General features: G+C 28.5%; 2 protein-coding genes across 2 annotated transcripts; one reads left to right on the top strand and one right to left on the bottom strand.

Moving 5' to 3' along the window:
* Positions 1-13128: 13128 nt before the first annotated feature.
* On the top strand, positions 13129-15949 carry LOC129907174 (alpha-latrotoxin-Lg1a-like). The gene is made up of 2 exons (XM_055983262.1): positions 13129-13271; positions 13338-15949. The coding sequence occupies exon 2, from the start codon at positions 13482-13484 to the stop codon at positions 15777-15779; it is 2298 nt and encodes a 765-aa protein (XP_055839237.1). The 5' UTR covers positions 13129-13271; positions 13338-13481; the 3' UTR covers positions 15780-15949.
* A 1914-nt stretch (positions 15950-17863) lies between these two features.
* On the bottom strand, positions 17864-21206 carry LOC129907194 (uncharacterized). The gene is made up of 5 exons (XM_055983291.1): positions 20902-21206; positions 18572-18625; positions 18390-18506; positions 18170-18326; positions 17864-18102 (listed from the first exon to the last, which is right to left on the bottom strand). The coding sequence occupies exons 1-5, from the start codon at positions 20944-20946 to the stop codon at positions 17888-17890; spliced, it is 588 nt and encodes a 195-aa protein (XP_055839266.1). The 5' UTR covers positions 20947-21206; the 3' UTR covers positions 17864-17887.
* Positions 21207-22966: the final 1760 nt, after the last annotated feature.

Raw genomic sequence — 22966 nt, 5'->3', positions numbered from 1 at the left:
AATTACAAGTAAGTTTGTTAAAAAATTGTTAATTTAAAAACTTACATTGTCCAAAATAATTAGTATTAATATTAAACTGAGTCCAAACATAGTTATACATTGAAAGTATTAAACTTGAATGAAAATTTATGAATTTTTGGTTTCAATTTATATAACTGATATTCATCTAGATGTCATAAGAATCTTAATTTACTTTATTTAAATAAATGATCGGAAGTAGTAAAAATAAATGACCCCAAATAACAATTATTATTATCTAATACTCTTATTCACTTATTCCATACAATTGAAAAACTTAAAAAAAAAAAACAAAAATAGTACGTATACGCCACCGATACCAGGATAAACTACTTATTCGGATGGCTTTATTAAACCAAATCACTTTAATCCTTTTAGCAATCTGTATACGTGCTATACGTGCTTAAAAAGAGATTTAAAAGAGTTTTGGTTTTCATAATAGAGCAAAATAATATGTTCGTAAATGATACTGAGGAATGGGCCAATCTGAGACGAAATTATGATAATTCTTATTTAAATTAGCAACAAATTAAACTATTTTGGCGTTATATTGCTGCCAATTATGTTTTAAAGCCGAAAAAAAAATATGAATTATTAAAAAAATTACGATGTTCAACAAAACTAGATAATTCAATTTTTAGTTGAACCAAAATAAAAATAATTTTTTCTAATACAAGTAGGTATAAGTAAATTCTATTAATTTTGAAGAAAAATAAAATGAAATGCACGTCTGGGTCGAAAATTTAAGAGTTAGTTTCTTATATTTTTAAACTTTTTATTTACAAATTTTGTTAATTGGAAAGAACATAAAATTAATTTTTAAAAGAAAAAATACGAAAATAAATTTGAGCTCCCAAAAAAGTACCTATGCAATTTGATTTTTTTTTGTATTAAGATGCAATTTTAGAAAAATAATTTCAAAATCTATTGAACCGTTTCTAAACAAATAATTTTATATACCTAAATAAATTTTGAAAAAAAAAAAAATTAAATAAAGTTTTATTTTTTAGTTATTATTTTTCAAAAGCTATGACCAAAATTTCAAAAACATTCAACATTAAATTTTTTTTTATCCAAAAACTTTTTTCTCAAAATTTTAATTTTGATTCGCTAGGAGCTAAATTATGTATATAATTGCCTTTTAATAAAAAAAATTATTGAATTTGAACAAGTCTAAGGTTGAATTAAATTCGAACGTAAACTAAATTAGGGAAAATTATTATAATTTGATTTATTAGGAGGAATTTCACCAGAAATGTAAAAAAAAATATATAAAATCTGTGTTTTGAATTAATGTAGCACCATTTTTAATTTATTTTCATCATAAAACAAAGTATACCATCTGATTTCTTTAATGAAAAGAAATTTTTAGAAATAAAAATTGAAAATGGTTAGAGCCATTTTTGAAAAAAAAAAATTTTTTTTTTATTTATTTATACTACATCTAACATTTTTCAAAAAAAAGCTGGTAATCAAAAAAAAAAAAAAAAAAAGTCAGAAGTAAGAACTTTGTTAGGTGATTTTAATTGACTCTAGTGTGCTGAATTCAAAACTGTTTACTGATTTATTTTATCACGTCTAGTTTGTAAGCTATCTTCATCACTATTTTCTCAAAAACTAATTTTCAATTTAGTTCTTTTTTAATTTTTAGTCAAAAATATATATTTTTCCGAAATATGCTGCTTTTTAAAGTCCAAATCAGAAGACGCAAACTGAAATTTGGTTCAAAAAACTTTATTTACTACTTTGAAAAACCTAACAATATTTTTTTATGCATCACAAACTTCTTTCTTAAATATCTTTGAGAAAAAAAAATAATTTTGAAAAAAAGTACATAAATACCTTTGGACGTTTTAATATGGCGTTTTGAGATTGCATAAGTAGTTTTGCAAACAAAATGTAATGGTGATGTAATTCGTAATCAAGTGTACTAAAAAAAAATGCGTTTTTGACGTGTTTATAGTCATAGTCAAGTTTTTCAAAAACGTGACGTGCCAATGAAATTTTGGCCTCGGATTCGAACTCAGCACACAAAAGTCCTTTAGAAAAGTAGATTTTGGTTCAAGCCGACCAGTTTAATTAATTAACACTTTAAAACGATATTTCAAAATATTTCACTGATCCGTTCACAAAGATTTGATTAAAAAAAAAAAAATTGAAATATTTTTTAAAAATCCAAAATAAAAGTTAAAATCGGGTTAGTCGAGTACGAGATTTATTTATAAACCAAAAAAATGAGTTCTATGGCAGGTACCGTTAAAAACGTAAAATCGTTAGAGCCGTTTTTGAAAAAAATTTACTTTTCTATTTCCGTTTTATAGTTCTAAAAAAAAATTTAGTTTCCTCTCAAAGAACGAACATAAAAAAATACACCTTATGTCTATCGCACATTATGTCTGGTGAAAATCAACTCGTGTAAACATAATTTCATTCCCATACATTGCATAGGGAAATATAATAATAAATTCAACTTCCAATGGAATGAAACGTTGCTATAAAATTTGTACTTTGGCTTATTATTTGGTTTATTATTTTTCCTACTTCACTTCATTTCGAGTTTGGTTTTATAGTGTTTGATATCATTTTGGGAATAAGTTATACAAATTAAATTTCTTTGTCTGCAGTGGTTTCAACAGTAATTTTTTTGTTTGTTAAATAAATCATTGTTGCATTATTAAAACGGAAAAAAAAACAAAAGTTGGCATAAATAGTTGACATTTTTTTTTCTATTCCGGTAGGTATTTATTTATCTTTTGTAGCATGTGTCTGTATATATATGTATTAAACTGTTGTTATCATTGCAGATCATAAATTAAGCAATTAAAATCTATTGTTAAGTTGAATTATTAAAAAAAAATTACTTAAAAATGTACCTACTTAGACTTTAACCATAATGTATATGAATTTGTTAATCGGGGATTTCCCTGAATTTCTCATCGTGTGTCAATTTTTGAATGGGAATGAAAAGGTAACAATACCATCTCAATTTTCCAATGTAGATAAACAACAACGCCGGTTTGTTGTTGTTCATTTTTGTTGAATTGAAAACATTTTTTGTTTATACTTACGTATTTATTAGAATCTTGGAATTGGAATGGAATGAATTCGCACCAAAATGACAATAATATTAAAACTTGTACTGTGGCAATTTGAAACTTTAAATTATGATTTATTTCTGAATCTGCGAAAAATTATTTATTTACTTTTATATTAAGGGTATTCACGTAAAGAGATAATTTTCTATTTTGCAGAAAAATAGAAAATTCCACAAAAGGTTTAAATGAACACAGAAAATAATTGCGTAAACAAGAGAAACAAACAACTGTTTGTTAAACGTCAAATTGAACTTATAAAATTTTTTTAATTAAAAAAATTAAGTCAAGCTAATTTTGCAAATACTTTGCAACAATAAAAAAAAATGTAATTTGCTCAAATCTGAATAATAAGACATAAATCGCGTTCAAAAAGATATTCCAGATACGGGGATCCCATATAGCCTATCCGATAGGTTATTGAACACTCCCAAAGTTTATCAGATTTTTTTCCACGGTTTCTGTTTCAAATTTGTGAGATAAAATTCTATGATTTGCGGAATGTTTTTCCCATACAAATTTTGACAGGTCACTTCTACCGATAGAAAATTTTACGATTTCTATGGGTTTTCCGCATTTACGTGAATTTTCGACTAATACCTATAAAATAATTTTTTTTGAGCCATTTCTAAAAAGAGTAGAAAAATTGCATACATTTATAAACTGAATTGAATTATTAGTCTATTGAATAGACCCTTTTGGATGGAACAAATTCGTTCAAGAGTTTTTATTGGCGATTATGATTCCTTGGCATACAAGAATACCCCAGCCAAAAGTGCTACTAAATCCATTGGTGCATTTCTGAGAAAACGGCAACACTGGTCGGTTTTCAGTTTTTTTGATTTAACTCGAAAATCAAGCCTGACTTTGAAATGGTTCAAAGACACTTTTTATAGCAAATTAAATTTTCTGTCAAGTTAAGATGGTTAAAAAATTTTAAAAATTATTTTTGACTAATATTCTAACCTAAAATCAAAGAAAAAAAAGTTAAAAAATTGACAATTTTTTTTTTTTTTACTAAATCAAGGGGCATTTTGTGTATGTAGCCGGGACGTCCAAACTTTGTACTAATGAAATAAAGTAGAGGTAAAATCCTTTGATAATATGCAATTTTTAATTTTTTTTGTCAAGAAACAACTTAAATGTACCTATTCAAAAATTAGCACTTTTTCTAAATTTTTGACTTTTTTAGTTAAAAGCAAGTTTTTAAAACTCCATAAAATCGTATTAATTGGTAACTTTTAGACTTTTAAAGTAAACATACTTCGAGGGATTGATTTAATATAAACTAAATATGACAAACAAAAAAATTTATTTGCATCCTTATGGCTTTTTGTGCAATTTTGTGTATGTGCATTTTTATAAACTAGCCGACCCCGCACTCAAAATTCGAGTGCCAATTGTAACTTTTATTTATGCTCAAATAAGCACACTATATAAATCACTTTATTTACTACTAAGAATATGCAACACTTAATTTTATTCGAAATTCGAGAATGTCTTCGAAGGTTCTCGTCTTTGCTTTTAGACGTTTCCACTTCCAGAAGGGAGAGGGCGTGGTTCAGCACATTTGTTTTTGTTTTTTTCCTCAATTTTAATTTATTGTTTTTATCTATTTCGGTAAAAAAAAATAAATAAAGTATACATTCTGCACATCTAGATAAAATTTCCTATCGTTCGGTATATAATTTATGCCCCTTCGGTTTTTGTGGGCCGCGTATTTTGTACCACAAAATAAGTGTTTGCCGTTTTATTATATGATTCGGGTCGAATGGATGGACGGGGAGCCATTAGCTTTGGTCTATTGCATAGAAGAACATTTAATACCAACTCTTTTACTGTTTTCAATGACCTGAAAAACAATTCTTGTAAAATCCGCGACCAACGAAAAGTTTCTCTTGAAAAACAAAAAAAAAAATACTCTAATGAGTTTGAAACAAAATAGCTCAGGCAAATTAGCAAATCAAATTGCACTTTTCGCGGGACAAATTTTTTTCATGGAACGTGTTTAGGTGAATGTCCTTATCGTAAAAGTGAATTTTTTGGGATGATAAGATATCGGGAACAGCCGCCATCTTGGAAAAGAGGTCGGTGCCGTTTTTATTTTATAACTCCATTTTTACTCATTTAAACCAAAAATGTCCGAGGATAGACTTATTATCAATTAAATTATCTAAAAAATGATATACAAATGAATTCCGTGAGTTAGTTCAATTCAATTTTATAGTCGGTCAAAGTCCGGGTTCTTCTCGCAAGGTTAAGACAATATGACATTTTTTCAAATATCTTAAAGAATGAATTATAGCACTTTTAATTATCTATGAAATGAACCCTTAATTGTTTTTGTAACCATCACATTGTAGAAGCAACAAACGTCGAAGTCATGATATACGATTTTTAAACTGAACATATTTGGGATTTCAATAGTTCAAATAAACAATCAAAAATTAAACACAATAGTCTCGAAAACATAACGGCTTACACACCTCATATCTTGAGTTATACTTATCGTAATGCTGAGATTGAGGTGGTCATGTTTAGGAAAAATGACAGGGCATCAGTTCTTATATTTAGAATTTTAAATAGTGTCACTTTAGCTTATTCACATTAATTGGAAAATTCACTTTATTTAAAACCTCGAAAACCATATAAAGGTTAACATTAAAGATTTCAAACTTTGAATTCAATATTTAGACGAATATAGTTAAAAAACTGTTTACTTATATTTTGGTTATACCTCCACTTCAAAAATTTGCTCGGTCTAATAGAAGAAAACTTGATATTTTCTCACTTTTCACTGGTAGAATGTGAACTTCGACGTTAGATAACTTATACATTATGTTGGTTACAGTAACGATAAAGGGGTCATTTCATAGATAATTAAAAGTGCTATATTTCATTCTTTTAGAAAATCCCAAACAAATCAAAAGTTCTTCAGATATTTTAAAAAATGTCATATTGTCTTAACCTTGAGAGAAGAACCCGGACTTTGACCGACTATAAAATTGAATTTAACTAACTCACGGAATTCATTTGTATATCATTTTTTAGGTAATTTAATTGATAATAAGTCTATCCTCGGACATTTTTGGTTTAAATGAGTAAAAATGGAGTTATAAAATAAAAACGGCACCGACCTCTTTTCCAAGATGGCGGCTGTTCCCGATATCTTATCATCCCAAAAAATTCACTTTTACGATAAGGACATTCACCTAAACACGTTCCATGAAAAAAATTTGTCCCGCGAAAAGTGCAATTTGATTTGCTAATTTGCCTGAGTTATTTTGTTTCAAACTCATTAGAGTATTTTTTTTTGTTTTTCAAGAGAAACTTTTCGTTGGTCGCGGATTTTACAAGAATTGTTTTTCAGGCCATTGAAAACAGTAAAAGAGTTGGTATTAAATGTTCTTCTATGCAATAGACCAAAGCTAATGGCTCTCCGTCCATCCATTCGACCCGAATTTATAAAAATGCACATACACAAAATTGCACAAAAAGCCATAAGGATGCAAATAAATTTTTTTGTTTGTCATATTTAGTTTATATTAAATCAATCCCTCGAAGTATGTTTACTTTAAAAGTCTAAAAGTTACCAATTAATACGATTTTATCGAGTTTTAAAAACTTGCTTTTAACTAAAAAAGTCAAAAATTTAGAAAAAGTGCTAATTTTTGAATAGGTACATTTAAGTTGTTTCTTGACAAAAAAAATTAAAAATTGCATATTATCAAAGGATTTTACCTCTACTTTATTTTATTAGTACAAAGTTTGGACGTCCCGGCTACATACACAAAATGCCCCTTGATTTAGTAAAAAAAAATAAAATTGTCAATTTTTTAACTTTTTTTTCTTTGATTTTAGGTTAGAATATTAGTCAAAAATAATTTTTAAAATTTTTTAACCATCTTAACTTGACAGAAAATTTAATTTGCTATAAAAAGTGTCTTTGAACCATTTCAAAGTCAGGCTTGATTTTCGAGTTAAAACAAAAAAACTGAAAACCGACCAGTGTTGCCGTTTTCTCAGAAATGCACCAATGGATTTAGTAGCACTTTTGGCTGGAGTATTCTTGTATGCCAAGGAATCATAATCGCTAATAAAAAGTCTTGAACGAATTTGTTCTATTTTTGCTCTGGAGCTCGGGTCTATTAAATAGACTATATTATCACTGAATTATTATTATTTTGGATATTATTTTGGAGTTAATTGAAAAATTAAAATTAAAAATGTACAAAATTTATTAGATAATATCACCATCTCATAGTACCATAGTATACCATAAGCTGAAGAATTAAGACCATTTATGTCTGTGCATTTTGTAGTGTTTGAAGCCAATCCTTGGCAAAAAAAAAGTGACTGTCTGTAAAGCCGGTTTACGGACGATGATTTTATGTGATAACGTCATAAGAAAACAAGTTGTGTGGTTTTGTTGAAAAAAAAAATGATCTAAAATGTATTTAGGTATTTGTCAACTTGTAAAAAAAATTTATAAGATAATAAATTTTAAGTAAAGTACTTAAGCTAAAGATAACACCGTACATATTTATGTGTGTATGTTTTGTAGAAAAACGGAATAACTTTTTGAATCCTTACATAATTTACAAGAAAATTCTGCAAAACAAAATACCTTTTTTTTCTTTTCTCAGTATTTCAATTTTTTTTAGCTTACAAAAAAATTACGCCATTAAAAAGTTTAATACTTTTTTTAAGAATAAAGCCATACTTTAATTTTTACAATGCGTTAAAGATATAATATAACACTGTGTTACAAAATAAAAATCATATTAATTACTTTTGAAGTGACCTACCAGAGATTGAAGGTTAGAGCTGTAGCAAATCGTATGTATTCGTTACTAAAATGCGGGTATTCACTTCAGTAACGAGTAACGAAACGTTACTTTCTAAACAGTATCGTTACTCGTATGTTTCGTTACTGGGTACTGAAGTAACGAAACATACGAAACGTACGAGATACGAAACATACGAGAAACGACGCGATTCCAGTTTCAATACTAAATCCGATGAAGAGATACGAAATGAAGTGATACACTCAATTTGTAGCATTTCGCATCTCGTGTCGGTACCGTAACCATAGTCAGAATGCTAACTGCAGATAATTATGTGGAGTTTACTTTTGTCTCGATTAAAACAGTAGTGACAAGGTTCAATAATCATTGTGTTGTCCATAATTTATACAGAAATATCAAAAGAGACGTTTTTGTATTTTCTCTATTTGGCCGAAATATGTAGGTATATCCACGACGCAACCAATCTGTTTATGGCCTTGGTGTTAATGTTAATGGTATTGATATTTAGCTTAAGAATGTACAAAAGTTTTTTGGTTTTTCAAAAAATTAGTTTATTTTCGGTGCAAAATTTTCAACACAAAAAAAGCAGAGAAAACGAGGTTTGAAAATCACTCTCAATAGAAAAAATAAATGAAAAATTGTTCGACATGGTTGTATTGAAGTGTTAATATTTCGAGATCTGCGCGTTGTACTTTTGAAATAAAGGTCTCTAAAGAATTGTGATAAAATTACTGAACGAATATAAACAAAAAATTACCAAAGTTTTGTCGAAAAATTTGGAAAAAAAATCAAAAAAGTTTCCACGTTTGATTTAAAAAAAATCGAAAAAAATTCAATATAGCTACCTTTAAACTCTTATTACATGAGAATGCCTTAACTAATTTTAATGTTTATGACCTTAAAATGTAGCTTAGATTATAAAAATTGTTTTTGTTTTTTTTTCAAAAACAAAAATTTTTACACCCTTATATCAATGTACGAAACATACTTAAAATACCAAACATGCGAAACGTATCAAATACATGAAATATACGAAATGTACGAAACACACGAAGCATGCGAAAGTAACGAAAGTAACGAAACATGCGAAACACACGAAAAATACGAAATATGCGAAAAATGCGAAACATACGAAAGTAACGAGTAACGATATTATTGATGCGGGTACTAGTATCAAAAGTAACGTATACATGCGGGTACTCATTTTGTCGTTACTTTTACAGCCCTATTGAAGGTATTACTGAGTGGCGAGTGGGTACATCATATTTCGGCACTTAAAATTTTTCATACACCCTCAAAATTTCAAGTTATCGTCAAAAAACCGTTTTTCAATGTTTACACATTTCAACGATTTTTTACTCAGTCATTTTTCGGTGAATTCCAGATTTTTTTTTACAGTTTTTTTATATGAAAAAATTATAGGTACTATCTAAAAGCCTTATATTTTTTCTTAAGAATAAAACTATGTATACAGGGTGTCCCACAGTCACCGCCCCAAATGAAAACCATGGATTCCTGAGGTCATTTTAAGTCGAAAAACTTAAGAGCTAATTTTCTCGTTTTCGTCCCGTTTTCGAGTTACCACGGTTTTTATGATTTTTGCTCTCTTGTCCTTTAACTGGCCTTATCTTTGCCAAACTACGTTTGATTTGAAAGATTTTTTTTACAACCAATCAAGAATTTACTACAGTTTAAGTTTGTCTCAAAACTTTTTTTCTGCGGACAACCGTTTCTCCACAATTTTGCATCAAACACAATTTTTTCGTTTTTTAAGTTGTTTTTTACACTTTCATGTCATTTAAGTCAAAAAAACACGTTAATGAGTATTACTTTTTTGTGCTTTTTATTAAATCCCAGTTTATTTTCATAAAAAAAACAAGTTTTATTTCATAAAAAAGGCTACTGAAAGTAATTAAAAAAAAATAAACAAACTGAGTGAATTAAAAAAAAAATAATTTTGAAATAAAAAACTAATTTAAATGAATTAAAAACTTTTTCTGAGCTATTGTGGTTAAGAAAAGAACAAATAGATAAAGTTCAGAAAAAGTTTTTAATTCATTTAAATTAATTTTTTAATTAAAAATTATTTTTTTTTTTAATTCACTCAGTTTGTTTATTTTTTAAAAATTATTTTCAGTAGCCTTTTTTATGAAATAAAACTTATTTTCTTTATGAAAATAAACTGGGCTTTAATAAAAAGCACAAAAAATTAATACTCATTAACGTGTTTTTTTGACTAAAATGATATGAAAGTGTAAAAAACAACTTAAAAACGAAGAAAATTGTGTTTGATGCAAAATTGTGGCGAAACGGTTGTCCGCAGAGAAAAAAGTTTTGAGACAAACTTAAACTGTAGTAAATTCTTGATTGGTTGTAAAAAAAATCTTTCAAATCAAACGTGGTTTGGCAAAGATAAGGCAAGTTAAAGGACAAGAGAGCAAAAATCATAAAAACCGTGGTAACTCGAAAACGGGACGAAAACGAGAAAATTAGCTCTTAAGTTTTTCGACCTAAAATGACCTCAGGAATCCATGGTTTTCATTTGGGGCGGTGACTGTGGGACACCCTGTATATTCAAGTCTGTCTATTTATGTATGTTAATGAATAATAATGGTTTTTTTGAAAACACTAATTGAGCTTCTTTAAGCCCGAGAGTGGTGTAACTGCAATTTTTCTTGTTTTTACATATTAAAGGGTATGTGCTGTCACATACCTGTCACATACCCTTTTTTTTAAGACCTTAAAAAATACTTATAGAGAAGTGGAATCAACCCATTACACTGTGTAACACTCAAAATATACGCGGGCGGAGACCTATCACGATTTGTAGAGCTAGTTGCACTGAATACGAAACGTTATTTAAAAACTCCATAACACCCCCCAAAATCTGGATTTAGGGGCAAAAAACGGTTTTTTGGACCTTCACCCATTGAAAAAAATCTAGCTTCGTCATACCCATTTTAGATTTCTTTATAGTTTTAGATAGAAGAACCCGTTATGAAATTCTTGTGCCCAAGTTATCCTACTACGTGCCAAAATAGCATTTTTATTATATGCCTATAAAAGTTTGAATTTTTGTATCTGGGTTGAAATCGGAAGTCAATTTTGAACTGTTTTTCATAAAAAAATACCTCGTTTTATTTGGAAATAAATATTATTTTAGAATATAGAATATGAGATTTTAGTTTTTTTTTTTAAGTTTTAAGATAATTTAACTTAGGTTAAGTTATTTAATTTTAAATTTCTTTTAAGAAAATTGGTAAAAGTTGTTTTTCTCAAAAACGATTTTTATCAGAGATAAGAAATAAATCTCAACCTTTTGAAAGGTTCCTTAATAACTCTTATTTGTCGCCATTTTCAATAAAGGCCATAAAATAACCTTTATTTTTAAAAAAGAAAATTTCGGTCAAGGTCTGAGAGAAAATTTTATTTTGTAATTTTTTATGTTTCGGTCAACCAGTGAGATTTATCGCTGAGAGAAAAAAAAAATAAATCTCATCTGCAAATGTATCAATTCCTAGAGACATGGGAGTGGTGCCATATGAAAGATTATATTCTCAGCTACCCGATAGTGGTATAATCGTGTTTTTGGATTTTTTTTTCAAAATTCCGAGAAAATCGCGTTTGAAAGTTGGGGTAAAATTTTTTTTCGAAAAATCCCCGAATCTTTGAACGCTCCTGGAAGCTAAACCGCTTGAGAGCAATTTTTTGGAGTGATGCCAAATGATAGCTTGTGTCATGGGCCTACGCTTTGCACATTGTCAGATTTTTAAAAATCATCTTATATGTTAAACCGCCACATCATGCCTATTTTTTCAGAATCGGGCTTAACTTTTTTTTTACCTTTAAGTTCTCCCGGTTTGAGAACGCGTGCACCTACAGGGATGGGAGTTGTACCCAAATGTAGGTTAGAGTCCCCGCTACCTTTTGGCATCAAACAATTTTTGTTCATTTTTTTTCAAAATTCCGAGATATAGGCGTTTGAAGTTGGGCGGTCGAAAACGCTTCTGGAAGCTGAACGCGTTGACCTAGATATTAGAACATCGGTCTCCTGAAATATTCGAAATTGCATTGGTTGTGCTTGTCGTCCCAGCGACTCAAATCACAGTGGAAAACAAATTTTCGTCTTTAGATTTTACTTTAAACGAAAAGAGATATAATCTTGGGTCTAAAGAACTTTGAGAGTCTATTTAGCTCATACATTATTTAATTCATAAACTTAGAAAAAACATCCTTTTCATATTTATTTTTGCAATATAAAGACATTCTTGACATATTCGACATTTTCCTTTGAATTGACCTTTTTTATTTATTTTCTGCGAAAACGGTTAAAGGTTGACCTTTTCCATTTATTTTTTTGTGAAAATCTCAACCATTGAGAGATATTTAAAAAAACAAAAAATAAATCTCAACCGATAACCTTTATTTTTGATTTTTAAAAATAAATCTCAAACCTTAACCGAAACTATTTAAAGTAATGTGGTAACTCTCAGAGAGAAACCGATTGAAAACAAAGGTTGACTGTTATTTCTGGTCTCTGATTTTTATTAAAAAAAAAAAAAATGAGTACATTGCCGCACATAAAATCACGGGTCGAATTACTGCATACGATTACGATCATACGTTAACGTTTTGACTATTGCTCTCTTTATTTAATCAGATGAAAAAGATAGAGACATAAAGCGTAGTGTTGACACATTTATTAACATATTTTTTGAAAAAAAAAAAAAAAAACATTTTTCTAAAAACGCGTTGATACATAGTTTTGAAATTACCTATTTTTTATGTGTCGAATAATAATTTCTTAAGAATTGCATCCCAAATTTTGTTATAAATATTTTTTTTTTTTAAAACGGTTCCTACAATTTAAAAATTCTTTGTTATATACAAGAAATTAAAAGGCATACTTAGTTTGGAAATGAAGTTAATTTAAAAAAAGTGTTTTCGTTATTTAAAAAAAAAACAATTTGTAATACTTTTTTCTTATTAAATTAATGATAATTAAATTAAAATTAAAAAAAAATAAAACTTAAACTTTAACATTTATAGCCACTTTTACCATTAAAGCAAATACGAGCGACCCCAGTCATATTTATTTATTATATTTTAAATTAGTTACTTAAAAAATTCTTAACAACTGTAGGTATTAATATTCTAGTTGTTTATAATTAAAATTAGTATTTAACATAAATGCAAATTATTAATATTATTTTAATGTATTTCATTTCAGTTCCCAACTATTTCAGAACCCATTTACTTCGGTGTTGTTTCGAATTGATAAAGACTAAAGTTTTACGTTAGACAGCAACTGACAATAAATTCGTATTCAAAACATATGTATAAATGATTTAAGGTAATTTTTTAATTTCATAAACCTTATAATCAGAAAAAGTCTAAAAAATGCAATATTTTATTTAAGCATTAAGGACACATTAAAACATCAAACAAAAAGTGGACCTATAGATACTGCAAAACCTAAGATCTTAATTTTTTTTGAAACAAATTAATCAAAGTACCTTTAATACCTTAATTACAAGTCTGGTATCTAATAAAATAAGCAAAAATGAATCAAGCTCAATTAGACTTTGGTCCTCAATGTGAATTGGATCAATTGGAGAAGCTTAAACGCGTTGCCGAGATACATATCGACTTTGCTGACCTTTATCGTCCTATGTTAGGGGCAAAAGCGAACCTAAATGGATCAGAAAAAAATTGGAGTCCTTGGAAATCTGTAAAGGAAGGTTCTTATTACATAGGAAATGCATGGGATTTAGTGAAGCTATATAAAGAATACATACCTGGTTCGATAAAAAACAAAAATATAAAATCCGTTAATGACTGTCTAATTGATTTGGAATTTGATCGAAAACATATGACATCAGGATATACAGATGAAGCTTACGGTGGACAAACTGAATGTTTCGTTTCCAAAGGGCAAGGAAAAAAATATTATGAATTATTGCACAGTGATACGATGAAAAGTGTAGTATCATTTTTGAAAATTGTTGAACTTAATATTGACATTCCTGTAAAAAGATTTCTAGAATCAATTAATCATATATTACCGTTGGCGTTGGCTCGTTTTGAAAAGTTAATGAAAGCCATAGAAAATGATAATCTTATTGAAGTTGAAAATTGTTTCAAAAATGTTATAGATGTTAACTTCCAAAATTCTGATGGAATATCACCATTACATCGGGCTGTTTACAATGGCAATGAAGATATAATAAATTTCTTGTTAAAAAAGGAAGCAAAACTTGTTCAAACTACCAACAAAGGTAATACACCATTGCATATAGCTTCTTTGAAAGGTTTTAATGAAGTTGTAGAAATTTTATTAAAACACATAAGTCTTAGTGAACTAAATAACTTTATTAATGCTAAAACAACTTCCGGTGGTACTACATCACTTCATGTTGCATCTAAAAATGGCTTTTTCGAAGTTGTAAAGACCTTATTAAAGCATGGTGCAATTTATAACATAAAGAATAAGGAAGGTAAAACACCGCTTGATCTTTCTCAAAATCAACAAGTTACTAAATTATTGAAATCTATGGAAGAATTATTTAAAGATATACAAAATGGTAATGTTGAAGCTATCAATAAGCTTAGCAAAATAGAACGCGAAGAATTTCTAGCTATAACAAATGCCCGAAATAATCAGGAAAATACATTACTGCAAGTTGCTGTAACTAATAAAAATAAAACTATTGCAGCTAAATTGTTAAAAATGCTTACAGAATCATCAGATCAAGAAGTTCAATCTATAATAAGTCCTGAATTTAAATTGGAGCAACTTAAGAAGCTTAAAAGTGCTATTAATATACATTTCAAATTTTCTAAATTGTATCTGCCAAAGTTAACGAATATGTCGCATCCAAATGGGGGAGAAAAAAGGAATAATGTTTGTCGTTATTTAAGTCTAAAGGAAGGTTCTTATTATCTAGGAAATGTACATAAAGTAGTTAAGGTGTACACAGATTGTCCACCTGGATTAATAGATGATACAAATTTAGATTCCGTAAGCAATTTTCTACTTAACCTAGAATTTGATCCAAAACATATAACGAAAGGGTATTCTGATTTATGTGTTGGTGAATGCTTCGTTTCCAAAGGGCAAGGAACTAAATATTATGAGTTATTGCACAATGAGTCAAGGAGCGTTGTAAGATCGTTTATAGAAATGGTTAAACTTCATATTGATATGCCTTTGAAAAAGTCTTTAGAAACAATTAATCATAGATTAGAGTCTGGTTTAGAAATTGACAGTGACATTGAAAACTTAAAAAAGACTGATGAAAATACACCAATTTACCAGGCTGTTAAAAGTGAAAGCATTGAAAGTGTCAAGTCTTTACAAAAAAATGGATCAAAAGTTAATCAAATTACTAATAAAAATGAAACATTACTGCATATAGCTGCTTGCAATGGTGATAGTATGTTGGTTGAATTTTCATTACAAAGCGTTAATCATGATGAATTAAATAATTTTATTAATAAACAAACAACTAGTGATGGGGCTACACCATTACATATTGCAAGTGAAAATGGTTTTTTAGATGTTGTAAAATCATTATTAAAAAATGGTGCAATTTATAATCTTAAAAATGCAAATGGTAAAATGCCAATTGAACTTTCGCAAAATCAAAATATTAATAAATTGTTTAAATTAATTGAAGATGCATTTGAAAATGCAAAAATTGGTAATGAAGAAATTATTAAGAAATTAAAGAAACTAAAGCATGATGATTATTTAGCTGTGACAAATGCTCGTAATAATAAAGGGCAAACATTATTGCAATATTCTGTAGCTATAGCAAATAAGCATACTTGTTTTATGAATAAATTATTAGAATGCTAAAAAGTATTTATAAAAATGAAGTTAAAATTAAATTACCTATAATTAATTTATTTTTAATAAAAGGGTTGGAGTAAAAATGTTGAAAAGTAATTTTGTATCATTTTGGAATAGTATTTTTGTTTATTTATCAAAGTTAGTAAATTAATGTCAAATGGAAAAATTAATAAATGTTTACTCTGTTTCTTACTCGTACTTTAAATAAATCAATTTGTTGTTTTATTTCGAAAAAAAAAGTTAAGAAATTGGAACTCAATTCCTGGAAAAAAATTAGTTAACATGTGATTGAAAAAGCTATCAAATGAACATCATACAATTTTAGATGAGAAGTGAAGTTTTAGTTTTTGAACTTTCTTATTTTAATTATGTTGGGCTTTTAATTTCGCGATAAAGTATTTAGATACTGGAGCTGTATTAAAAACATTAAACAAAATGAAAACAAATGTTTATGAGTTTTGTATCTAGAAGGCGCCATATTCGATGTTATACGATGTTACATAGCCACTGACCAGTGGACAAGCAAAGTGCTTCCAATTATACCTCATTCATAGAATTGCGATAAGTAGTTAAGGAGATATAATGTCACAGATGAACAAACAAACCATACAAACCGGTCAAACACAATTCTCCTTTTGGCTCAGCTATAGTCAATTATTTAGTTCGAAGCGAATATTTTCAATATTCAGAGCACTGGAAAGCATTTCGGTTTCCTTTATGCAAATCCCACTTATTAAATTGGGTTGTGTGGGTATGTTCCGTTTAAGAGACACGAGGAAGCAATGAGTTTTTAAAGCATTAAATTCCACGTGGCTAATAATTCCCCATTGGAAATTCTAGTCAAGATCGGAATTTAAAAAATCATTGATGCAAACAAGAAAAAATCTTGGTGACTAGACGGAACCTTGTGGAACCCCAGCATTAATTTCGTCTATACTAGATTATTTCAAACGATTTGATTGAAAGATAGATCTTTATGATCAGTGATCAGAGAATCGTGGAAACCATAAGCATATACATTTATACATTTTGAATAAGAAAGATTGATTGCCATACTCTATCTAATGCCTTAGAAACATCAAGTGCGACAGTTTTACTTTCGCCGAAACGGTTCAAAGATGGGCTCTAATTTTCGGAGAGATTATAGCCATTAGATTCGCATTGGAACTCCTCCTAAGAAAACCGTACTGACGGGTCGTTTAAAAGATCTGGTCAAGCTTTTACAATTTTTATATTTTACCGAGATCATATTTAATTTCAAATTGAAAGAATTCATTTATATTCTCCGATTTTTCGGCTAGGTTCAACTTTTTGTCGTCGGGGGTTGTCAGTCAACCAGTGTAAAATATAAAAATTGTATGAATCGGGATTATCACGAATTCCATTCGTATCGGAAATTTGCTCCGATTCTCGAAAAAACAATCACGGAATCCGTCCGTAATGGAAAATTTCAGACAAATCGTCTCCACGATCGGATTTTCTGAATCTTTTTTTCAGGAATCGTAGAATTTTTCCGATATGAATGGAATTCATTAACGTTATCTAAAATAAAAAAAAAAACTAAAATTTTAAAAACTCACATTCTTCTGTTATTCTTTGTTTTAGAACGAAAATAAAAAAAACTTAATGAAAAGACGATATTTTTATATGTATTATTTCGTTATTAAATGAATAGGTATTGATAGCCCGTTGAGCGGCTGCATTCTTTCCACCCATTCTGCAACGATTTTGAAAAATGAATTTTTTGACATCTGCCATTTTAGTCGCTGAGCAACGCTCCTAAGAAAACAGAAACCCGCTACACTGCCCGAAACTCTGGCCGTCCTAAGTAGAAATGGCATAGGCATTCTAAATCGATAAGTAAGTAGGTACCATTTACTAAAGAAAAACAAAAATTGTAGAGTTTCTCTCTATTTCCTTGAAGAAGGAAAAACTCTTTTCGGAACGTGAACAATTTTTCACCTGAATCCTGGATGGCATAATAGAGGAAAAGTGATATCCAATTTTATTGGGCACAATCTTATTCACATGGAATTAAAAATAGCCTTGTTAAATTTATTTTAATTTTTATTTCTTATATTTTAATTTAATATTATGGCAAATTAAATAAAACTCTAATAAGCCGGTAAAGGAACATGAGGCAATGGATTACATTGTTTTACAAAATTCTTCACCAAATTACATTCTTTTTCATTTTTCCACATTTTTTCGGGACAATTTATAAATGTATCGGTATTGACACATCCCCAAATCATGCTCGAATATGGACTACAACCATCAGGTAATTTGGCATACATTTTCACTTTAATTGCATTCATTTGTTCTCTAACTGAAAAATTGTATGTAAATTAAAAACAATTAGTACAATACAAGTGTATTTATAAATTAAAACTTACTATTTTTCATACAACTTTCAAATGAATTCATTATTACTGGTACAATATCCTGATCACCACCATGAACACTATTTCGAAGGAATTTCTGTACACTTTCCATTTCAACTTCACCATTTTGAAGTACTCCGGAATAACGATAAATGCATTCAGGATAGCACTGAAAGAAAATTGAATTTAATATTTTTTTTTTAATTAAAATTAATGATTTAATGAATTTTACCACATGAGCAAAAGCTGGCAAATCGGCAAGAGTTTTGATAGCATCGATTTCTTTAATACATTTTTGTGGTGCAGATCCTAAATCGATGTGTGGTACCCGACAACATTTACCAATGTCCTAAAATAATAAATTCAGCAATTTAAAATAATTATTTTTTTATTAAAAAGGATTTTTTAACCCACATATTTAGGAAAAATTGGAGGATCGGAACAGTTAAACTCGGCTAGGGACACGTTCTGAAAAAAAATTAAAATATAAGATATTTATTTAAGTTAGTATTTATGTATATAATAAAAGTTTTCCGAAGAAGTATGACGCATTGTAAGATTAACATTAATACTTTTTATTTTAATGACTGGAATGCATTTTCGTTGCATAGAGTTTGTTTAGTTTTGACACCTCTCGACTGGTATTGAAATCCACGAATCTCGCACTACCTAACACAATTCATGGACCTCATTCTTTACATTCCCCCACAAGTTTTCAAAGGGATAAGGGTCGTTGGATTGTACGGGCAACTCCATAGCGCATACCTTTTTCTCCTGAAACCATCATTTTGCCCCTTTCGAAGTATTCTTTGAGCCATAATCTTGTCGGTACACCCAAACCAAAGACATTTCCTCTTTAGCATAGGGTAACATAACCTCCTCGAGAATTTTTACGTACTCCATTATGCCCCTGATGGACCTTAATGGGATAAATAGGCTCAACCCTATTGTATGAAAAGCATCAGTTTCGCTCCGCCATGCTTCACCGTTTTCACGGTGTATATCGTGGATTGTTTGATGCATTTTTTGGTCTTCTCACGAAAATGCATTCCAGTCATTAAAATAACGGGTTATTCCACAAAGTATTAATGGTAATCTTAAATAATTATTACACTTTCATACAACTTTCAATAATTTTTTATTAATTTTTGCCTCATAGATGCAGTACAATGCTATGCACTGCTATTTTTGTGAACAACCAAAAATTTTTAAAATATATGTATCTGTGACAAAAGCAACGGTAAAAAATCAATCTTAATTTTTTCTGGTTATATTAATAAAATACTTTAATTTGTTATTTAAAGTTTTTTGAAATATATTATAACGTTGATAATATTATTTTTGTTTTATTTGAGGAGCACTGCTTTTTTTATGAACACAACTTGTACATATATTTATTGTTGTAAACCTATTTGTATAAATATTTAAATAAATTTATGTTCTAAGGGCCATTTGCTGAATCGAAACTTAAATAGTTTATGTTGAACATAAACTCTTATTCCCTTATTTTTCATCTGCGTAAACACTTTTTCAAAATTGGTATATGACAGGTAAGCACCGTTATTTGTGGTCCAAAAAAATTAATTCCAAAAACCCCACTGTACTGGTTCCAAAAACCAAGTTTGAAGTTTAGGCTTTAGCTACTTATAGAGACCGACATACATTCTGACAAACAGTAAGATGGACAGACGTACTTTCGGGACCCAGGGGTCGAATTATGGCACACGATTACGATCATACGTTAACGTTTTGACTATTTCTGTCTTTATTTAATTATTAGAACACGATAGGGACACTTAGCAACCATTCGTTAACGAACGTATGCCGTAATTACCCCAGTTTTTTCGCATTAATTTTTCGACTTAGTTTTCAAAAAATTTGCAACACATGTTACCTGCGATTAATTGTCAAAATACATAATAACAAATAGATGCATTTTCGATATAGTTATTTTAAAATTTGTATTGTGTAATGAAACCCTCTTAAAGGTTTATTTATTTTAGCAATAATAAGGAGATGTTGTCATCGTCACTCTAAGATTCATCTTGTTTATAATAGATTTGTTATTAAAAATTTGAAATTGAAATTATTTTTCTCACAAACTTATAAGTGCTGCATTCAATTTGCATAATTCGCATGACAAATTATAGATCTATTCTTCTGTTTAATTTTTTAAAAATACATGAACAATTTAAAAATGTTCTACAAAAAAAAAATTACACATACACCATAGTGACCTTACAATTTCCTTTTAATTTCATCTCTGATAAATGAATGATCTATCAGATTGTCAACAGCAAAAAAATTGGTGAGAAACAAGGATCCTACATAAAATTAAATTTTCAAAGGAGGGAGACATTCTGAGGGAAATATATGTATATGTATCCTCTTGGTGCTCGTTCAATTTGTAATTGTAATTTTTTTTTTTTGTATTGGTTAAAAAATTAAGTTTTTATAGAAGACCAAACAACATTATAAAAAAAATTGAAACATTTTTTAAAGAAATAATGGATTTGCACAATCTTAAGGCATCCTTTTTTGAAGTCAAATTTCACTGTTTCACTCTTAAAATCGTAGCTTCTGCATGAATATCCTTTTTTTTAACAATGAATTAAAAAAAAAAACTAACGATAGGCCTATGGGTCAAAATAAAACAAAAAGTTCTTGTTAACTAGGTTTTTCCATCACGTAAATTTTGTTTTTTACACTCAAAAATATAAAAATATAAACAAAAAAAAACTCACAAAACACAACACGGATATGGCAACAAATAAAGCCTTGTTCAACATTGTAAACTTCGACTTGGTATAGAACAACTTTTGTAATGTAAAAGCACACAATTGAATTTAATTTCAATTCGAAGAATGGTGATACTTTTATACGCAAAATCTAGAACTATTGTTTTGTCCAACAAAGCATGATTTTGGTTCGAAACTGAAGGTTATTGAAAAAAGACTTTTTTTTTAACACGAGTTTTAGTTACATGCAATGAGACTAAAACTAATTAAGTTTAAATCATTATGACCTAGAGCCATATTGTCATTAGATTCTGATGATGAGTTATGTATGAAATGTTGAAGGTGTAATTGTGTGGCACTATCAGATGGCCAGATTTTTTTTTTTTTGTTTTTTTCATTTCGAGAATTTGTTTGTTTTTGTTTTAGAGTTCAAATCAATTTTAAAAACACGCGCATGGATAAGCAAAGGTTATTCCCCGGTTTTGTGGAATATGTATATGCTTTTGTTTTTAGATCAGGGTAAAATTCTTAATTAGGTGTTTCAATGAACACACAATAATTATAAAGGTTAAATTTATTATTTTTCAAAAAGAGTTAACTTTTTTGTTACCTACATTAGTACTTTGTTGAAGGATATATCTAATAAACATGCTACTGCGAACTTAAGTTTCCGAAACATTAAAAAAACATTATTAATTTTAGAGTCAAAATTTAACACCTAATCTAATCTAACTTTTAAAGTATGATTTTGTATGATTTTTTTATTATGGAACTTGCAAAATACTAGTTAGAATTAATAAAAACATAACAAAGACTTCTAAACGGGTAGCTTTTAACAAGCAAATTTGAATGCATAAATACGCCCAATTTCACTCCATTAGAAATTTCGTCTAAAAGCAACATGATAACTTGCGAATTTTAAAAGAGCGTTTGAGATGCATTTTTTTTTTTTCAGGGGTATACTGTCTCTTAGTGAACTATGATAATAATATTTAATGTTTAAAAAAAAAAAAACAATAAAAATAACAAAATTATTTCAGCAATTTTTTTTATCGTATATGTTCCATTAAAGTCGATTTAAATAAAATTGATTAGTTTTTTTGTGAATCCTTTTATATGTAATTTGTATTCTTTGAATCCTTTTTTATCAGCATCTTTCTATACCAATGTTTCTACACACTACCATTCTAAAATCACAAATTCGTTACAAAATACCTTCTTATGTTGACATAAGATGATTTTTCCATACAAATTTATTAATAATTACAAATTGTTTTTTAGAACTTGGAAAAGAAAAATATTGTCAGTCGACATGAAATATTTAATTTCGAATACATTTTTAAATAATCTATAGTAGGCTATAAGACAAAACTCGCTTCCAAACAAGACAAATCCTTAACGGCAAATTAAAGTAGGTACCTAAAAGAAGTATTTAATTTATTGCAATCTACTAAATAAATAAATAAATAAAGTTTTTAAATTAAATTACATTCAGTAAAAAAATAAACGAATTCAAGTTACTTATATGAGCTGGGTTCCTTTGGGAACATTTATGTAGGCACTGCTAAGTACTTGAACCTACTTTTGCCGTATTTAAAAAGGAGTTCAAAGCAGCTTTAAGTACTAAGCAGTAGATAAATATTCCCAAAGGAACGCAGCTATTGACACCACCAAATTAGATTGAATGGAGTGAAGTTCCAAGTTACGTGCTATAATAGCACCCCTTGTTTTTTTATCGTTTTGAAAATGTTAAATATGGTCTTGAGATAGCCTTGTAATCTATTGTTCAACTACGAAGAATTTTTATATGCAAATTTAGAAAATGTATGAAGATGACATTCATTCTTTAAAGGAAAACAGTTATTTTAGCTCAGCATGTAATTTAATAACAGCATGTAATTTAATTTCTTTCATAAAATTCATTTTTAGAAACAAAAAATCAAAATAGCTAGAGCCATTTTTTAATTAGGTACTAATTTTTTATACAAATTTTCTTGAAAACAAACATAAATAATATTGGTTTTGGTATGCCATTTTGGTGAAACTATCATTCAAAATCTAAAATAAAAAT

This window comes from Episyrphus balteatus, chromosome 1, assembly GCF_945859705.1.
Source record: "Episyrphus balteatus chromosome 1, idEpiBalt1.1, whole genome shotgun sequence".
NCBI lineage: Eukaryota > Metazoa > Arthropoda > Insecta > Diptera > Syrphidae > Episyrphus > Episyrphus balteatus.
This window is presented reverse-complemented; position numbering and strand designations above follow the sequence as displayed.

Excerpts from the sequence above, each read along its gene's own strand:
- LOC129907174 (XM_055983262.1), top strand. The coding sequence starts at position 13,482 with ATGAATCAAGCTCAATTAGACTTTGGTCCTCAATGTGAATTGGATCAA.
- LOC129907194 (XM_055983291.1), bottom strand. The coding sequence starts at position 20,946 with ATGTTGAACAAGGCTTTATTTGTTGCCATATCCGTGTTGTGTTTT. Across the intron at positions 18,507-18,571 it reads CTCCAATTTTTCCTAAATAT|GACATTGGTAAATGTTGTCG; the intron begins GTGGGTTAAAAA and ends TTATTATTTTAG. Across the intron at positions 18,103-18,169 it reads TGAAAGTTGTATGAAAAATA|TTAGAGAACAAATGAATGCA; the intron begins GTAAGTTTTAAT and ends ACAATTTTTCAG.